At 42.0% G+C, this 16099-nt stretch overlaps 1 protein-coding gene across 2 annotated transcripts in view; it reads left to right on the top strand.

Annotated features, from left to right (window-relative positions):
• DNAH9 (dynein axonemal heavy chain 9) overlaps positions 1 to 16099 on the top strand; it is a 366622-nt gene that overhangs the window by 28750 nt on the left and 321773 nt on the right. For both annotated transcript variants that reach the window (XM_033960210.1, XM_033960209.1), the window contains exons 6-11: positions 2684 to 2917; positions 5042 to 5209; positions 8596 to 8712; positions 9783 to 9933; positions 12108 to 12222; positions 14208 to 14276. In XM_033960210.1, coding sequence (XP_033816101.1) covers positions 2684 to 2917; positions 5042 to 5209; positions 8596 to 8712; positions 9783 to 9933; positions 12108 to 12222; positions 14208 to 14276 — 854 coding nt within the window. The remainder of the gene's footprint in view (positions 1 to 2683; positions 2918 to 5041; positions 5210 to 8595; positions 8713 to 9782; positions 9934 to 12107; positions 12223 to 14207; positions 14277 to 16099) is intronic.

Genomic DNA, 16099 nt, shown 5'->3' with positions numbered 1-16099 from the left:
TCCGGCCTCAGCAAAATCGGGGAGAAGGAATTGGTATCTTTCCTCCGCTTAGCAGATATAGAAATTCTTCTGATTAGGAACAGTCCGTCAGCCACTGGAAAAGCTATAAATTGGGTTGGCAGCAAAGGTTTCCTTTATGTGATGGAATCCAGATGTATAAAAGTCCGGTTCTCTCTCTCAGGCAGAGAGTCACAAGAGGTAACTTTTCAGGTCTTAATTATTATAGAAGAGGTGCAGAGAATCCAATGGTAAGATGCAAGCTCCCTCACACCTCAACACAGCATAAATTAATAATTAGGCACCTTCTATTCGGTTCTCATCAGATAACCTCCCCGGACCAATCCAGAAACATAACTTAGATGAATAACCTTTCTGTATAGAGTCTTGCACAGACCGTGAAACAGAGGCACCTTCATTAGATAAGAACAGCACAAGAGCAATGCCTCCCCCAAGATTCACACAGGCTGAGCATATAGACATAGCTGGATGTCCTTGACTAGAATACAGTTCTGGTACATACCCAGAATGCATCAAGCATCATAAACAGCAAAGATGTTTTCTTCTTTTTCCTCTTGCATGGTTCAGGCTGGAATGATTTCTTGCAGATAATGGTTCAGGCTTTATGATGTCAGAGAGGCCTAACCTTCGGGTGTGAATAAGGAAACACCCCTACAGGGAAAGGAGCTATAAGAGCAAATCAGTAGGCACAGCTCATCCTCCACACCCCCCCCCCCCCCTCCTGTCAAGGTTGCTGCTGCTGCAAAAAAAACAAAAACAAACCCTCTTCTCTTCTCCCCTGCCTGCGATCGATTGCACCATTGGAACTGCGATCAGCTGAGCTCTAACCACTGTGCCACATATGCCTCTGGTGGCTGCTACAGAAGATCAATAAAAGTTCCTGGGAACCCTTTTGAGCTTCGCAGGCTGAGCTTCTGCACCATGGAATACTGGTTTAACGACTCATACCAGAGCAGAAAGCTTTTGGGCATCGGAGCCAGAGTCAGGCACACAAGTGGGTAATGCCATCCAATTGCACTGGGATTGAACTTCTAGAGAACAGAACTTTATACAAAGTTCTGAACATACATGGACTCCCAGGTACAATAAGCCTCCTCAGCTCATGAGTTTTATTTTCTCTATTCAGCCAAACAGGAACAAAACAATGATGTTTTCATTTTCCTTTCTTTGTTGTGTTTTTTTTTTTTTTTTTTAAACCCAAAACCATTACTCAAAGGTCAACAGAAAGCTCCCAAATTTCGATGCATGCATTGGTCTTGACCGTGATCAGAAGGATTGTTAACATTGTTCTCAAATGTTGCCAACATCACAGAGAGATTATTGTAATTGCCTTCTAGAGCATTTTGAAGAAAAGAAGCTGCTGCTTTAAATATTGCATAAGAGCTCAGTTCTTGTAGGTGTCAGGCAGTGTCGCATCTGACTGTGACATTTCAGCTTTCTTACTGTAGCTTTCATCAAGGTAATGCTGTGTGCAGTGGGGTGGCGAGAATGAGTGGTGCCCCTCTCCCGCCCCCTTCCCTTCTCCCGTACCTTTTAAATTTTCCAGGCGGGAGCAACATTACGAATTTGCTGCCCGCGTCATGTAGGCTATCCCTCCGATGTCACTTTCTAGGTGTTGGGGCTCGGAAGTGAAGTCGGAGAGAGGCGACACCGACGCGGGCAGCAAGTTCTTAACGCTTCTTGTGCAGGGAAAATTAAAGAGGTATGAAGGGAGGGAAGGGAAGGGGCACACATGTGCAGCGAGGGGGTCGGGAAGGTGCGGGGGGAGGGGCAGAGAGGAGGATGAGTGCCAACGCCCCTACCAAGACCATACCTGGGGTGGACCCCCACCCCCCTTACTTCGCCTCTGGCTGTGTGGTCTGTGCTAGTTTTTCTGTATTGGTTCTCAATCTGAATTGGTTGAATCTGTCCAACCACATTTAAACACTTGAAGGCAGGAAAAGTTATGGGTTTGTGTCCAACCACATTTATACACATTTTTAAGAAAGTATAAATGATAGCACTATGTGCTTTTCATGAATGGCTATAGCTGTTACAAGTTGTTAAAATTGAAAAGGCAGATACATTAAGCAGTCTGGAGTCTGTTATCAAGTGAGAGAGAATAGCACAGGCCTTTTTACCAAAAGTTGTACTCCTTGATGAGGCTCGAACAGTTGATGATACAAAGGCCTCTCCTCTTCAGATTATATATTTAGCCTTGTTTCTCCCATACCCCTTCCTACATGCTATGCTTTTTCCAACTTGCCTTCCTATCCTTCCCACCCACCTCGCATATCTGCTTAGATCTGTTCCATGACACTGCCTTTGGCTATGTTGGATCACAGCTCTGGAACACACTACCACTTGATCTCAGACTGATATCCCCATACCAGAACTTCAAGAAACAACTTAAAACCCGGTTATTCCAACACACAATGTCCCTAGGCCCACTACAGTACTTAATGCCCTACTTACCCCCTTTTTTCCTTTTATTTCTCCTTCTACATTCTTCATGAGTCTTGATTTGATTGTAAATCGCTACAGTGCACCGTATGTGTAATTGGTGTTTTTTTGTGAGATCATCAGTGCTTCTTTACCACAGTAATGATTTTATTAGAGAAAAAATTGACAGATGAGCAGAACAGTCCAACCGAGTGTGTGCAACATTTCTGATGGTGTGTTACAGGCTAGGAACTACTTGAACCCTGAAGACATCCTGAAGGGTGAGACTGAAGAGAACCTGAGTAAAGTGCAGGAGGTTCTGGGCATTTTGAACTTCTTCAAAGACACATTTGAAGAAAGACGGGCAAACCTGCACACTTACTACAAAGATGGCCAGGATGTGAAGGAATGGGACTTCCCATCACAGATGGTTTTCACAAAGCTGGATGGCTTCCTGAGCAGACTTATGGCTATAGAGGTGAGCACTGGAAACCAACACTATGCAAAAGCCCCGCTCTTTTGCTGCCATTCATGCCCTGGTAGTCTAGAAGGATCAGATTTTAAAGTAAAATGAGAGAACATGAGGAGAGATTTGCCCAAGAGGCAAAAATGAAAAATGCTACGTTTTTCAAGAATGTTAAAAACAAGAGTAAGATCATAGACTGTTGCAGGGTAAATGCATTCTGTAGTTTGAATAATGAAAAAGGAGGTTTCTCCCCAAAGAGCATGGTCCATCAGGTTGCTTTTTAGGCAGTTCTTTAATGTCTTCAATATTTGGTTACTCCAGGTGTTTGCCTATGGTTAAACCTGGACCTAGATTTGGTCTTCACTGTAGAGGATATTTAGGTTTTGTTACCCATTTCTGCTGAAGTACGTATGGGTACCATCAACATACGGAGATGTGGATGGGAGGTTCTGGAAGCCAAATTTTGGCTTCTTAGGTAGGAGACTAAAATCCAGAACCTCTAATTTGCATTCGTAGAAAGGTTTCCTGTTTTATTCACAGGAATCCAGAGGCAGGCTGAGTTCCAGTGTATCAATGCATGCATGAAACAGCGGTGATGGGAAGAACACTTTAGATTTGTTAGACACAGGATATCAGTCGGGGAAGAGGGAATCCTGTTCCAATGAGATGGGCTCTTTCTTATTACAGGACTGGATCCAGATGCTGACACTAAAATTCAAAAAGGAGTCAGCATGGCTCTTTAATTAAAAGATGACAGTTACTTCATTTCAAACCATGCATTCCTTAGTATATTCAAAGGATATTGACAAAATAGGGACATTAGAATATTCAGATAGAGAAGTATCCCAGATGGTAAGTTTGCTTAGTGTGCTTAGGGGAGAACATTTCACCTTGACCAGGTTGGCATGCTTGTGCAAATTTGTGTTTGCTGTGTTCTGCTACATGCACCAAAGTAGAGAAAGTAATGTCATACTTTTTATTTTCTTTATAATCTTAAACCTTCTGTTGGAGGTCATTCGTCAAAACAGTTTCAAGTGTGTTGTCAATGCATTGATTCTCCCCAGTTTGGAGGTGGCTCAGATAAAATCTTCAAGAACATCTGGTCCTGTAAAAAAGGTGTCATTGTTCCTTAAACACAGACTACTTTGCTCCTCTTCTGCTCTTTCTCTTCATCAGGAGTACACTGAGTATGCACTCTGTGTGCCTGGAGAGGAAACCACACAAGCACGTATGAAATTTAAGAAGGGTTGCTTAGTATCAGGCATGCATGAGTATTTACATAGGGAGCCCTTCTATCTGTATCAGGTGTGCTTGAGTATTTAAAGATGGTCCCATGGTATTTGTGTCAGGTGTACACCATATCTTAAAGATTGCAGCTGTGAGGCCTGTGCTTTGTTTCCATCCTTGCTTCAGGTTTGCACTTTATAGCTGTCCTGAGGAATTCTATATACTTATTTCCTTCAGTTTAATAGTCCACTTTTAATCTAAACAACATCAAGGCAGATAATATCACACCCTGATAAGATCACTAGCAAACCCAAATTCTTACTAGTTGAAATCTAAATCCTGCCCCTGTCTTACACGTTCAGCTATCCCCACCCCAAGTTTGTGTTTCATAACTGCCTCTGCTGCAGTCTATAGATTTAATTAACCCTGCTTTTTCTGGCCAATGTCCTGCCCACCCTGGACCTCTCTTTTACAGCTAGCCTTGCAGCACTGTATAACCTTAGATCCATGCCCTTTACAACTGTTTTGCCCCAGGCTATATTCTTATATCATATCCTCTCTATCAGTTGCCATTTTTCAAGGACACGGGTTGAATGAGCACTGTATCATTTTCTTTTAAATTGTAACTTGGGTTAGAGAAGATGAATTTAATTTCATCTTCAACATCTGTAATGTTAAACCCCATCATGTTGTGGTTTATATCAGTGGTTCTTAAACCTGTCCCAGGGTACCCCCAGTCAGTCAGGTTTTCAAGGTATCCCTAATGAAAATGCATGAGGCCTCATTCATATTCATTAGAGATATCTTGGAAATTTGACTGGCTGGGGATCCCCAGGACAGATATAAGAACCATTGGCTTATGTCATTGTATTTGTGTCTATGTTTTTATTTGTTTGGATTGAATCTTAGGACCTCTTGCTGACTGCTTTGGACATGCTGAAACTGGAAAAGCTGGAATTTGGTGGTTTCCAGGGGAAGTCACTGAGCCAGATGGTCCAAGACATGTATGAGGAGTTCCAAGATGTGTACAGAGTGTTCTCGGAGCGCACCTATGACTGCCTTGATACAGGAAATGTGGTGGGTGACAGGGTGTGCAGAACTGAACCGCCCCCATCATCTAACACAATTTGTCTTATATGTTATTATTTTCACTATATTTTCAGATCTTTCGTGATGCAATTTGGTCAGTATTATATGTCCCACTGAATATTTATTGTCATAGAGACCAGTTTTCAAAATCACCTATGCTGCCTGCAGCTTACCACATAAGGGGCTTTTGTTAACAACTGCAGCCAGATATTCAGATAAAATTTTTCCACAAGTCAATATATAACATTAGAAGTGGCCAGGGGTATTCTGGGGGCTGGATGCACATTTATATGGATGACAAAGGGGTCTTTATACTAAGCTGTGGCAAAAAGTGGCCTTAGTGAGCCCTCATGTGAGCATTGCTCCGGTGACAAGCAGGGAAATTGTAGTCACACTTGTTGGTGAAGTCCTGATCCTGTGTGTCGGTGCTCTTCCATTGCAAAAGTAAGTATTTGGCTTACTGAGCATGTGCAGGGATTCCTGTCTTCAGTGGCCCTTCCCCTTGCTACTCAGTTTTGTCTCTAGCAGAAGGTCATATATACATATCTTAGAGGGGAAGGAAGGAGGGTGTGACTACATTCCCATGCTGTCTATGGAGAACCTCCGTTACAGGTAAGCAACTGCACTTTCTGGCACTCTAAGGCCATTTTTACTGCAACCCTAACATGCCCAATTTTTTGTACTAATGGCATGTACTAATATTGCCACTAGCATGTGACCATTACTGCCTGAGCACTTACCACTACCCATTTCGTAGGTGATAAGAGTCACTTGGTATTCCTATGCTAACTGGATAGAATACAGTACCGTATTTTTACGCAGATAACGCGCACCCGTGTATAATGCGCACACGGGTATAGCGCGCAGAAACCACGATTTTATGTATAAAAACTTTTGTATACCGCACTCACGGGTATAACGCGCATGCTGCCCGACTGTCCTTTCGCCCGCCCCGACTCTCCTCTGGCCACCCCGACTCTCCTTTTGCCCTCCCCGACTCTCCGTGCGCTGTCCCGACTCTCCGTGCCTCAGGCCGCGCCCCCAGGTGGGACCTAAGGCTCCAGGGCCTATTCTGATTGGCCCACACGCCTTAGGCCCCACCAGTAGGCGGAGCTTTGGGACGGATGGGCCAATCCGGCCTCATTCCGTCGTTGGCTGCCTGCCGGACAGGCGGTTTTGGCTCCCGTCTGTCCCAACTACACAAAGGTACGGGGAAGGGGGGTGGGGGTGTCGTGGGGGTCGGCCAGGGGGGTCGCGGGTCGGCTGGGGGGGCGGTCGGAGGTTCTTGGGGGGGGCGGTCGTTGGAGGGAGGGGGGTTTGCGTCGAGGGCAGGAGGGCCTGGGATCCCTCCTGCCCGTAATGTAGTGCGGGGTGGGGGTAGGGGGTCGCCGTGGCCAGGAGGGTTTGGGCTCCCTCCTGGCCCGATATTGTCGGGGAGTCGGCCGGGCAAGAGGGCTTGGGCTCCCTCTTGCTCCGATCGTGGATGCGGGTGCGGGTGGGAGCGCGTGCGAGCGGTCGTTCGGGGTGGGGGTGCGAGCGGTCCTGCTGGGGGGGTGAATCGGGCGTCGGGCGGGGTGGGAACTATGTAGAAAAACTTTTGTATACCGCGCTCACGCGTATAACGCGCGAGGGGTATGCGCGGTAGGTAAAAACGTGTATAACGCGCGCGTTATATGCGTGAAAATACGGTAATATAATTGCTAATTGTTTAGCAAAAGAATGCCTGTTCTCCACCCCCTGACATACCCCTTCCCCCTCAAAAAATTAGGCTTCCTTTTACAAAGCTGCACAAGTCTCTTGTGGCAAATGCTCTTATGCCCATTCAGTTTCTATTGGCATTGGAGCATTTACCATGCCAGCCTGTGCTGCCGGCTTTAGTAAAAGAGGGGGTTAGCATGCAACTAGTGTGCATACATTTTGCAGTTACCACAGGACACCTGAGCCTGTCCCATAGTACACCATTTTAAGCTGCATTAAGCATGCATTAGTGCCTTACACAGCTTAGTAATAGGGCCCCACTGAAATTCATCCTAATTTTGCACATTTCACCACTTAAAGTTTGAAGCATGTTACAAATAAAATAATATAAAATGCAATAAAAATCGTATAGGTTTATTTGCCATCCCACAAAATGTTGTCCTTATGGTTTTTATTATTATGAGTCCAGGTTGTATGTTCGGCAAGATTCTAATGTTTGCATCCTATTTATGTCAATGTTACCACTCCATGAAATGTCCCCAGGAGAATTTTCATTTCCAATCTTCTGCTGCTGGGCCTGTGCTGCTCAGTAGGATGAAGGGCAAACCGAATGGAGAAAAGGTAATAGTGACAATCTTCTGATGCCCATCAAAATTATCCACTGGAGGTTGCCTATGTCTAAATTAATGTTTGAAAACAAAACTTGAAAATCTCTTGCATGAGAGCTGGGTTGCTGCTCAGCATTAGTTGAAATAGAGCTTACACAGCTTATTAACAGGTCCCTGCTGAAATCCATCCTAATTTTGCACGTTTCGCCACTTACAGCCTCTTTTACAACGCCGCGCAGCAAAATACCCGAAGCCCTTTAAATCTCTAGGGGCTTCAGGACCGTTAGCGCAGCCACTAGCGTGCCTTTGTAAAAGAGGCCGTTAAAGTTTGAAGCATGTTACAAATAAAAGAATATACTATAGGTGTCTTTTATAGAGTCAGGGCATAAATTTTACCCAGATGATAACTGACTTATTACTGCTATCTGCAAAACCTTTAGCCCTGGCTTCTCCAATATCTAAATAGATAAATTTTGGTTGTACAAAGCCAGCATATGGCCAGAATTTACTTGTTTAAAGCAGGGAAGTTCATTTTTTTAAAAAAGCACATGTATGATTAACACACCTTCATAAGTAATTCTGACTACTGACAAACTTGTTTCTGAAGGTCTTGGCTGTTAGGACATTTAAAGGCATCTTTGTAGAACCTCAGTTGTTCAACTACTGATGAAGGGTGAGTTTTAGTTGTGGGATATTGTAGGTAATGTAGTTGTGAAATAGAGAATGACACGGTGACATAATTCATCACCGTTCCCGTCCCCGCGGATAACCGTGGGAAACAATCCTGTGTCATTCTTACGTGTCTATCTCAACCTCAGTCCTTCTACACCAACATTCTTCAATGCAAGGCTTAAGGGTCTGTGATTGAGCCCATTCATACTCTTGATTCTTCCCTCTCTCCTTGAATAATGACATCGAGATGGTTTCCCGCGGTTATCCACGGGGACGGGAACGGTGATTAATTTTGTCACCGTGTCATTCTCTATTGTGAAAGACTTGGGTAGTTTGATGGATAGAGTGTGATCTGCTAGTTTAGCTTAATGCAACTATGCCATGATGTTTCTTCAGGAGTATGCAAGTGATGTGGCTGACTTTAAGCAGAGCATCGAGGATATGGACAGACGGCTGGGGACCATTTTCTGCCGGGCACTGGATGATGCTTCTGGCTTGGAGCATATCTTCAAGGTTTGTGGTAGTTAACAGGATCAATGGCTGAGATATCTGGCTGGCCTTTGCTTGCTGATATTAGAGTCTGGTGGCCTTAGGCAGCTAAACAGTTAATATTAAGAGATTGTAACTATGGCAATCCCATGCAGTTTAATTAGAGTTGTGCAGCCAAAACTTTCCACTTTTTCTTTCCTGCATCATTTATAGGAATTTTCATTTAGTTTTTTTTTTGCTCTGTGTTTTTATTTTTTTTTGTTTTAGCAGAAGTGATGTAAATAGTGCACACTCTTTCTAAAGTGTGAGCACATTTTCAATAGTGCAAACCTGTGCACTCTATATTCCAATAATACCCACACTTTATGACACGAGAATAAAAAACAAAAATTATGGGGATTTTTTCTGTCATTTCAGGCTTGAAATGTTGTATTTCAAATGAAGGTTAACAAAACCCGAGTTTTTATAGAACAGCAATATAACTAGGAAAAAATGAGTTCTATAAAGGAAGTATTCAATGAACTATGCAGGGCAACAAAATGAAAGGTCTTTCTAAAAAATGTATATTATATTTTTTAGAAAGACCTTTCATTTTTTTGGCCTGCATAGTTCGTTGAATACTTCCTTTATAGAACTCATTTTTTCCTAGTATTTCAAATGAATGCACCAATTGGCTTACATTTCCTCTTTTTGTCTCTTCTAAAGTTCAGTGTACAGAGACTGCTCTGGCATGTTGTACATTCATAACCTTACTGTATTTAATATACATCCTGCATGAAAAGGAAAGGAATACCTAATTTTTATCTACATAAATTTTGTGGGAAAAATAATACCACTGTGTATGATAATAATGCTAGATCATAGAGAAAAATGCCATTCCAAGGACATAAACTGATCACTGTGGTTGGAGATGGGAAATGATTTATTCTTTGGCATGGTGCTGCCATATTGTCTACAAACATACAGTGATGGTTTTTAAAACTTTCCTTTAGGATACTAGGCAGAAAGGTATTGGACAATTAAAAGGAATTTGGACTGGATGGATTTCTGCTCTTCTTTTAGCTGACTGTATAACTCTGTGCCTTTTGTGACAGATTCTGGACATGTTTGGAAGCCTGCTGGAACGACCACTCATTGCAGCTGATGCGTTTGACAAATATCCCGTCCTGGTCACCATGTTTGACAAAGACCTAGATGATGCTAAATTTATCTATCATGAGCACATCCTGAAGGAGCAGGAGCTGGGTATGTTTTAATATATGGTCATAGCCACTGGAATTAATTTAATTCAGAAGATCATGGAATAATTCTTCATTTTCTCTTAACAGCCCCCAGAGCTCCAGTGTGGAAGAAAATAGGTCTACTATGCTCTTAAAGCAAAATGGTTGAGTTAGAGCTTGATAGATTTTTTTAGTTCTCAGATTAGCTGAATCTTATTATTCATATCATATTAAGTACAAATATTTGGGTCCATATTCAAAAGGACTTGTACACGTACTCCCAGATTCTATATAGGACTCTTAGATTTGCATGTCCAAATTTAAGTACTCACTGAACACCTGTGCACAATTAAGCAAAAAATCTTTAGCTATCCACAATTGAGTCCAATAACCAATTATTGAAGTTAATTTGCACACATTAAAATATGTGTGTGCGTGTAGCTGCATGCTGTTCTATATGGTACAGTGCCTAACTCTACTTGTGTGTAACTCAAAAGGGGATATGGCCATTGGTGTATCAGAGGCATTCCAAAAAGTTGCACACATTGGGCTCCTTTTACGAAAGTGTGCTAGTGTTTTTAATGCATGCACCGGATTAGGGCGCGCTATAGTGCGCGCTAGCCAAAAAACTACCGCCTGCTCAAGAGGAGGCAGTAGTGGCTAGCACACGTGGCATTTTAGCGCGTGCTATTCCATGCGTTAAGGCCCTAATGCGCCTTCGTAAAAGGAGCCCATAGTTATAGAATACATCCTCACTGTGCCTAACTTGGGCGCCAGCATTTACACCAGGTTTCAGCAGGCACAAATCTAGCGCCTAAAGTTAGGTGCAAGAATCAGTGCTAAGTATGATTTTATAAAGGATGCGTGCCCTTTCTATAATTTCACTTACAAATGATTTTTTTTCAGCACCCAATTTTAAGCACTATTTAGTGAATCTAATCCTTAGCGCTACCACTAAAAGGGCAATTCTATAACTCAGAGCCCACATTTGCACACTACTTTTATGCATACATATAGAGCAGTGTCTCTCAAACTGTGTGCCACAGCACAGTGGTGTGCCCTGAAGAGATTCCAGGTGTGCCACGAGAGGTTCTAGAATTTTATTTTATTTTAAAAAATTCCCTTCTTAAATTCTATTCTTATACTAGAATAGATGACATTTATGTTGCATACACAAGAGTCTGTCAAAGTTATGATCGTTTGTGTGCGTAAGGATACAACCACCCAGACAACCATAATTCTTTGACGTGATTGGTCCTTGAAAACTAATGGCAGGTAATTTTATTTTTTATGCAGTAATTATCCTAACTAAAGCAACAAAGGCTTTGTTACTGTTTAGATCTTCTTATCTTTGCGAACTTGGATTTTCATCTCTGATAGAATTTAATTAAAAAAAGAGAACGACTGCAGATGGTGTATGATGAAATATGTGTTTGCTTGTCGACTATCGAGCCACATTTTGAACTAATTTGAACTCAAAAACAAGCACATCCATTGCATTGATTAGCAATTCTGTTCTATCTACTTTAGTTTCATCGTTGATACAATTACCCATACATAGTTTAACGAACTTTAAAATAAATAACTCTTAAATTTAATTTGTTGTTGGTTTTACAATTTTGTAATTTCTATTATAGTATGCCACGATAAACATTTGCTCCGTTTAGTGTGCAGGAACCAAAACACTTTGAGAGACACTGATGTAGAGAACATCAGCATTTTTGTGGGTATATAAGTGTACATTTAATTGTATAAGTGGCAGTAACATAGCTAAGCTTTATTCTAGAAGGACATGCCTACATGGCATAGGCCTGATTATATATATGACACCTAAAAAATTGGTGCAACTAGAATGGCACTTAGCATGATTCTACAAGGTGCACATACCTTTTATAGAATTGCGCTAAGCGCCAGTGCATCACATAATCTTTAGGTGCACCCAAACTAGGCCTAAATGCCTATACCTAAGTTGTTCATGGATTAGGCGTATTCTAAAACAATGCACATAACTTTTAGGAACGCACAAGATCCGCCCCTGACCATGCCTCTTTTCAGATTCACGTGCTGCCACAGATGCAGCCAGCACCAACTGTTCCTACAAAAGAAATCCAAGACTTGTATAAAGATTGTTGCTCCAGGACCTTCCCTAAAAACAGTAGGTTTGACACTGGCATATGAAACCTTGCTGTATGTCTCTAGGTTATTCACTGGTGAATAAGAATATGCCTCCAGTAGGAGGAGGTCTGAGTTGGGCGCAGCAATTACAAGAACGCATCCAGATTCCATTCAGTAACTTCAGGCACATATCACATCCGTAAGTATCTTAGTAATGCCTGCTGGCGTTAAAAAAACCATGTGCCTATATTGCTTTGGATGGAAAATATTTCACTTCCTTCTGAGTCCGAATTCTGTTTTAATTATTTAGAAAATAATCTTTAGAGATCCCATGGTGTTTGTTTGGGTCTACAGACTGATTTTCAGAGGGAAATTCCCTGTAATGTTTCCTTTGAAAGTCCCATAGGGTTGAATGCCCACATGTGGGGACTTCAAAATGAAATTCCTTTATGCATTCTAGCTGGCTGTTGCTTTATCATGTGGGGAAAAGTAAATGTGCTTTGGACAGTGAGTAATCCAAAACCATCTCAATGTCCTTGATGTTCCTTTAATTTTCTTTTAAACTTTTTTTTTACTTTTTTTAGGCCTCAGACTAGTCATTAGGTGCCATGCATTTCTATGGTCACCAAACAAACTTATGGCCCCATTATATATTTTTTCACATTTTTTCTTATTTAAAGTGCTCAGTGCTATTTTTCTTTAGTGTCTCATATAACTTAATTCTTAAAATTATTATAACTTACCTTAAGTCAGTCTTGTCTCGTACTATCATCGGGAAGGGACCTGTCATTCCGACATGTTTCGCCTTCTGGCTGTTTCAAGAAAAGTCCCCCCTTTTTAAACTTGTTTGCACCATCCCGATCTGTATAATGCTTATTGAGATAATGTGAAAAAATATATAATGGGGCTAATGAGGATGCCATTGCCATAAGTTTGTTTGGTGACCATAGAAATGCATGGCACCTAATGACTAGTCTGAGGCCTAAAAAAAGTAAAAAAAAAGTTTAAAAGAAAATTAAAGGAACATCAAGGACATTGAGATGGTTTTGGATTAGTTATGTTTTCAATGTCTTACATTTGACTGCAGGAGATACTGTTGGACAGTGAGTATACATTTTGTAAAGAGGGGAGTAGGGTAGATTTGAAAGGGCTTTCTCTTTGTACAACTCTTTTGATAGTTCACCCCCCTTCTCTGTACCACTTGGTACAGTTGATCTGGCAGTGTAATGGTGTTATAGAGTATATATACCTAGGGTTGCCAGATTTTCCAATCGGAAAATCCGGACCCCTAGATCTGCCCCCCAGGCCCGCCCAGTTCCACCCATCCCTACCCTGTAATGCCCTAATCCCACCCTCCAGTCCTGCCCCAGCCCCGCCCTCTGCTGCCTGCTCTTGAACAGAAAGATAAAGTAAAGCAAGAACTTGCTCAATGGTGGCTATGCCCCTGCTTCAGTTAGGATGGAGGGTGGATTGGTCTCCTCAGTAATAGGAACCCAGAGAAAGAGTCTACAATCCAATAAAAGAAAGGAGCCACAACAGAGTTGGTCTTCCTCTTTGGGAGGCTAACAGAGTAGGGTTGCAGACCAGGTTGGCCCAAGCCCTGAATAAGGTTTTATTTTCCTTCGACTAGAGTGGAATTTAAATGCCACATGTGATTATAGCTGACAGTAGAGGCTAAGAGCATGTTGGCAGATGGACAGGCTATTTCGAGGCACCTTATTATGCCTTTTCATTGTTTATTAAGTTGTGGAATTTAAAGAAGTCGTTTTGAATTTTGTGCTTGTTAGAATATAATGTATGAACCACTCTTAAAATCAAATCTAAATGAGAGGGAAAGGACTTGAAGCCTCTGGGTCCTCAAGAGAGGACCTGGTCTTATACCACAGACCCCCTACAAAATTGGGCAGGGGTCAGTGAAAGTCATTAAAGAACAGTTGGACTGTCAACTTGAGGAAAGAGATTTTGGTGACTTTGCAGTAGGGTTGCATTGAATTGTTCTGTGCCTCGTGTCCGCTGTATGTGGTTGGAAATCTACTAAGATACCTTATAACATCATTTGTCTTATTGTATTCTTCAAGATAAGAATAGCTGTCATTTAATATGCTGTTAGCATCACAGAAAATCTTCTCACTTGATATTGTTTGTGTACGACTTTATTGATCTGATCTGTCTTGGTGCTGACAGGTGCATGGAGTCAGTCGAAGGGAAGAGAATGATACAGAAGTATGAAGAGATAATGCAGCTGCTTGAAAAGTAAGCAATTTACATTATGGGCAATCTATTCTCTTTCCCTATAAGACTATGCATTTGAAATCAAAATTTACAGTAGAGATATTATTGCACTTTTATGGTTTCCTTAGATAAAATTCATGGGGGACTTACGGCCTCTCTTACAAAGCCGCGCGGCCCCTTTAAATCTCTATGGGCTTCGGGACCGTTAGTGCAGTGCAGCTTTGTAAATGAGGCCGTTTGTTTATCAGTGGCTCAGGCTTCTACCCATCTTCAGCTGTAGAATATTTGACAGGTGGGGATAATGTTTAGAGGATAACGTTTTTTTAAAAGGGCATCTATGTCAAATTTCCAAAAGGGTGCCTGTTTTATAAAGGTCAATCAAATACTCAGAAAGTTTAAAAAATACATCAAACCATATTCTGTATTTTTAGAGTAATGTATGTTTTATTGGAAACATAACAGAGCAAACACGCCATAAACAATATAGTACAAATGGAAGCTCCCCATTATACACAAATTGCCTCCTAACCCTCTGGAACACTAACCCCCCCTCCCCTCCCCAGTAAACAACACCTACAAAACAACATAGCCAATAATGATACAAAACCAGAGAAAGCGTGTACACTCAAATACAATCATATTCATAACCATCCGGAGAACTCCAGAGTAGTAAAATGGTACTAAGAAACAAAACAAACAAAACAAGAAACTCTGATTTACACCAAAAAGCCATCCCCCCCATGAACCGTTCAACCCCAAAAGAACTGTCCCCAGAGACCTATATCCCCCTCCCCCATCCCATCCTACCTCCAACCCATAAACCCCTCATCCCCATCCCCACATTCCCCCTCCCCCCACCCAATCCATCAATGATACCTCCCAAAGGATCGTACTTCAACTGTGGAGCTCACAAATGCAGAGGGTTCAAGACAAAGCTACGGGCTCTTGCTGGTAAACACTGGATATAATGCTCCCAGGTCATCCAAAAACCCTTTTGTTGCTTATATGTAGGGGTGGTCGCGTGCGCCTCTAAGAGCATAAGGGAGTAATATGTCACTTTCCAATGCCAAAAAGATGGTGGAACGGCCTCCAACCAATGTTGCAAAATACACTTCTGGCCCACTACTATGGCCTTGCGAATCAGCTGTCTGCCCCCCCCCTTGAAGTCCCCCCCACCTAAGGAACAGCGCCAACTCGGGAAAGAGGCACCACCCTCTGAAGAACAATGCCTAAAAAAGCACCAAGTTACCCCCACAAGGCCTGAATGAGGGGGCAGAGCCAGAAAGCATGTTCTAAAGTATTATCCACCTGATAACATTTGGGGCAGCTGCAGAGATCCGTTATACCCATATTAAATGCCTGTGTTTGGGAGACATAAGCTTGCAAGACCACCTGGAAGACACTCTCCCTATAATAGGCACTGGATATAGAAGAGACCTCCAAGCTAAGGGCCCTCGTCATATCTCCCTCAAGAAAAATAAATGTGATGGTCCATCAAAAGTGGGGAAAATTTGCAGCAATAAATACTATTCAGATTTCACCACTTTTAATTTCATCATCACTTTAATTTTGAATTAACTATTCAGTAGGCAGGTACAGCGGCGTTAAGCTTTAGAAAGGAATATGGTGCCTTGATAAAACCCCTTCGGGTGAAACATGTTGGCGGTATAAATCCCTGAAAGCATGACCACAAGTTTTAAGCTAAGTATTTAAACTATTTATACACTAAGGTGGAAAAAAGTATTTATAAATTTAATAACAAAGTATGGAAGATCCAGTGAGGAAGTAGTAAATAAAGCCTGACACAATGAATTTGTATAAGTGCTAGGTGGTACTTCTGAGGA

This window comes from Geotrypetes seraphini, chromosome 10, assembly GCF_902459505.1.
Source record: "Geotrypetes seraphini chromosome 10, aGeoSer1.1, whole genome shotgun sequence".
Lineage (NCBI taxonomy): Eukaryota > Metazoa > Chordata > Amphibia > Gymnophiona > Dermophiidae > Geotrypetes > Geotrypetes seraphini.
This window is presented reverse-complemented; position numbering and strand designations above follow the sequence as displayed.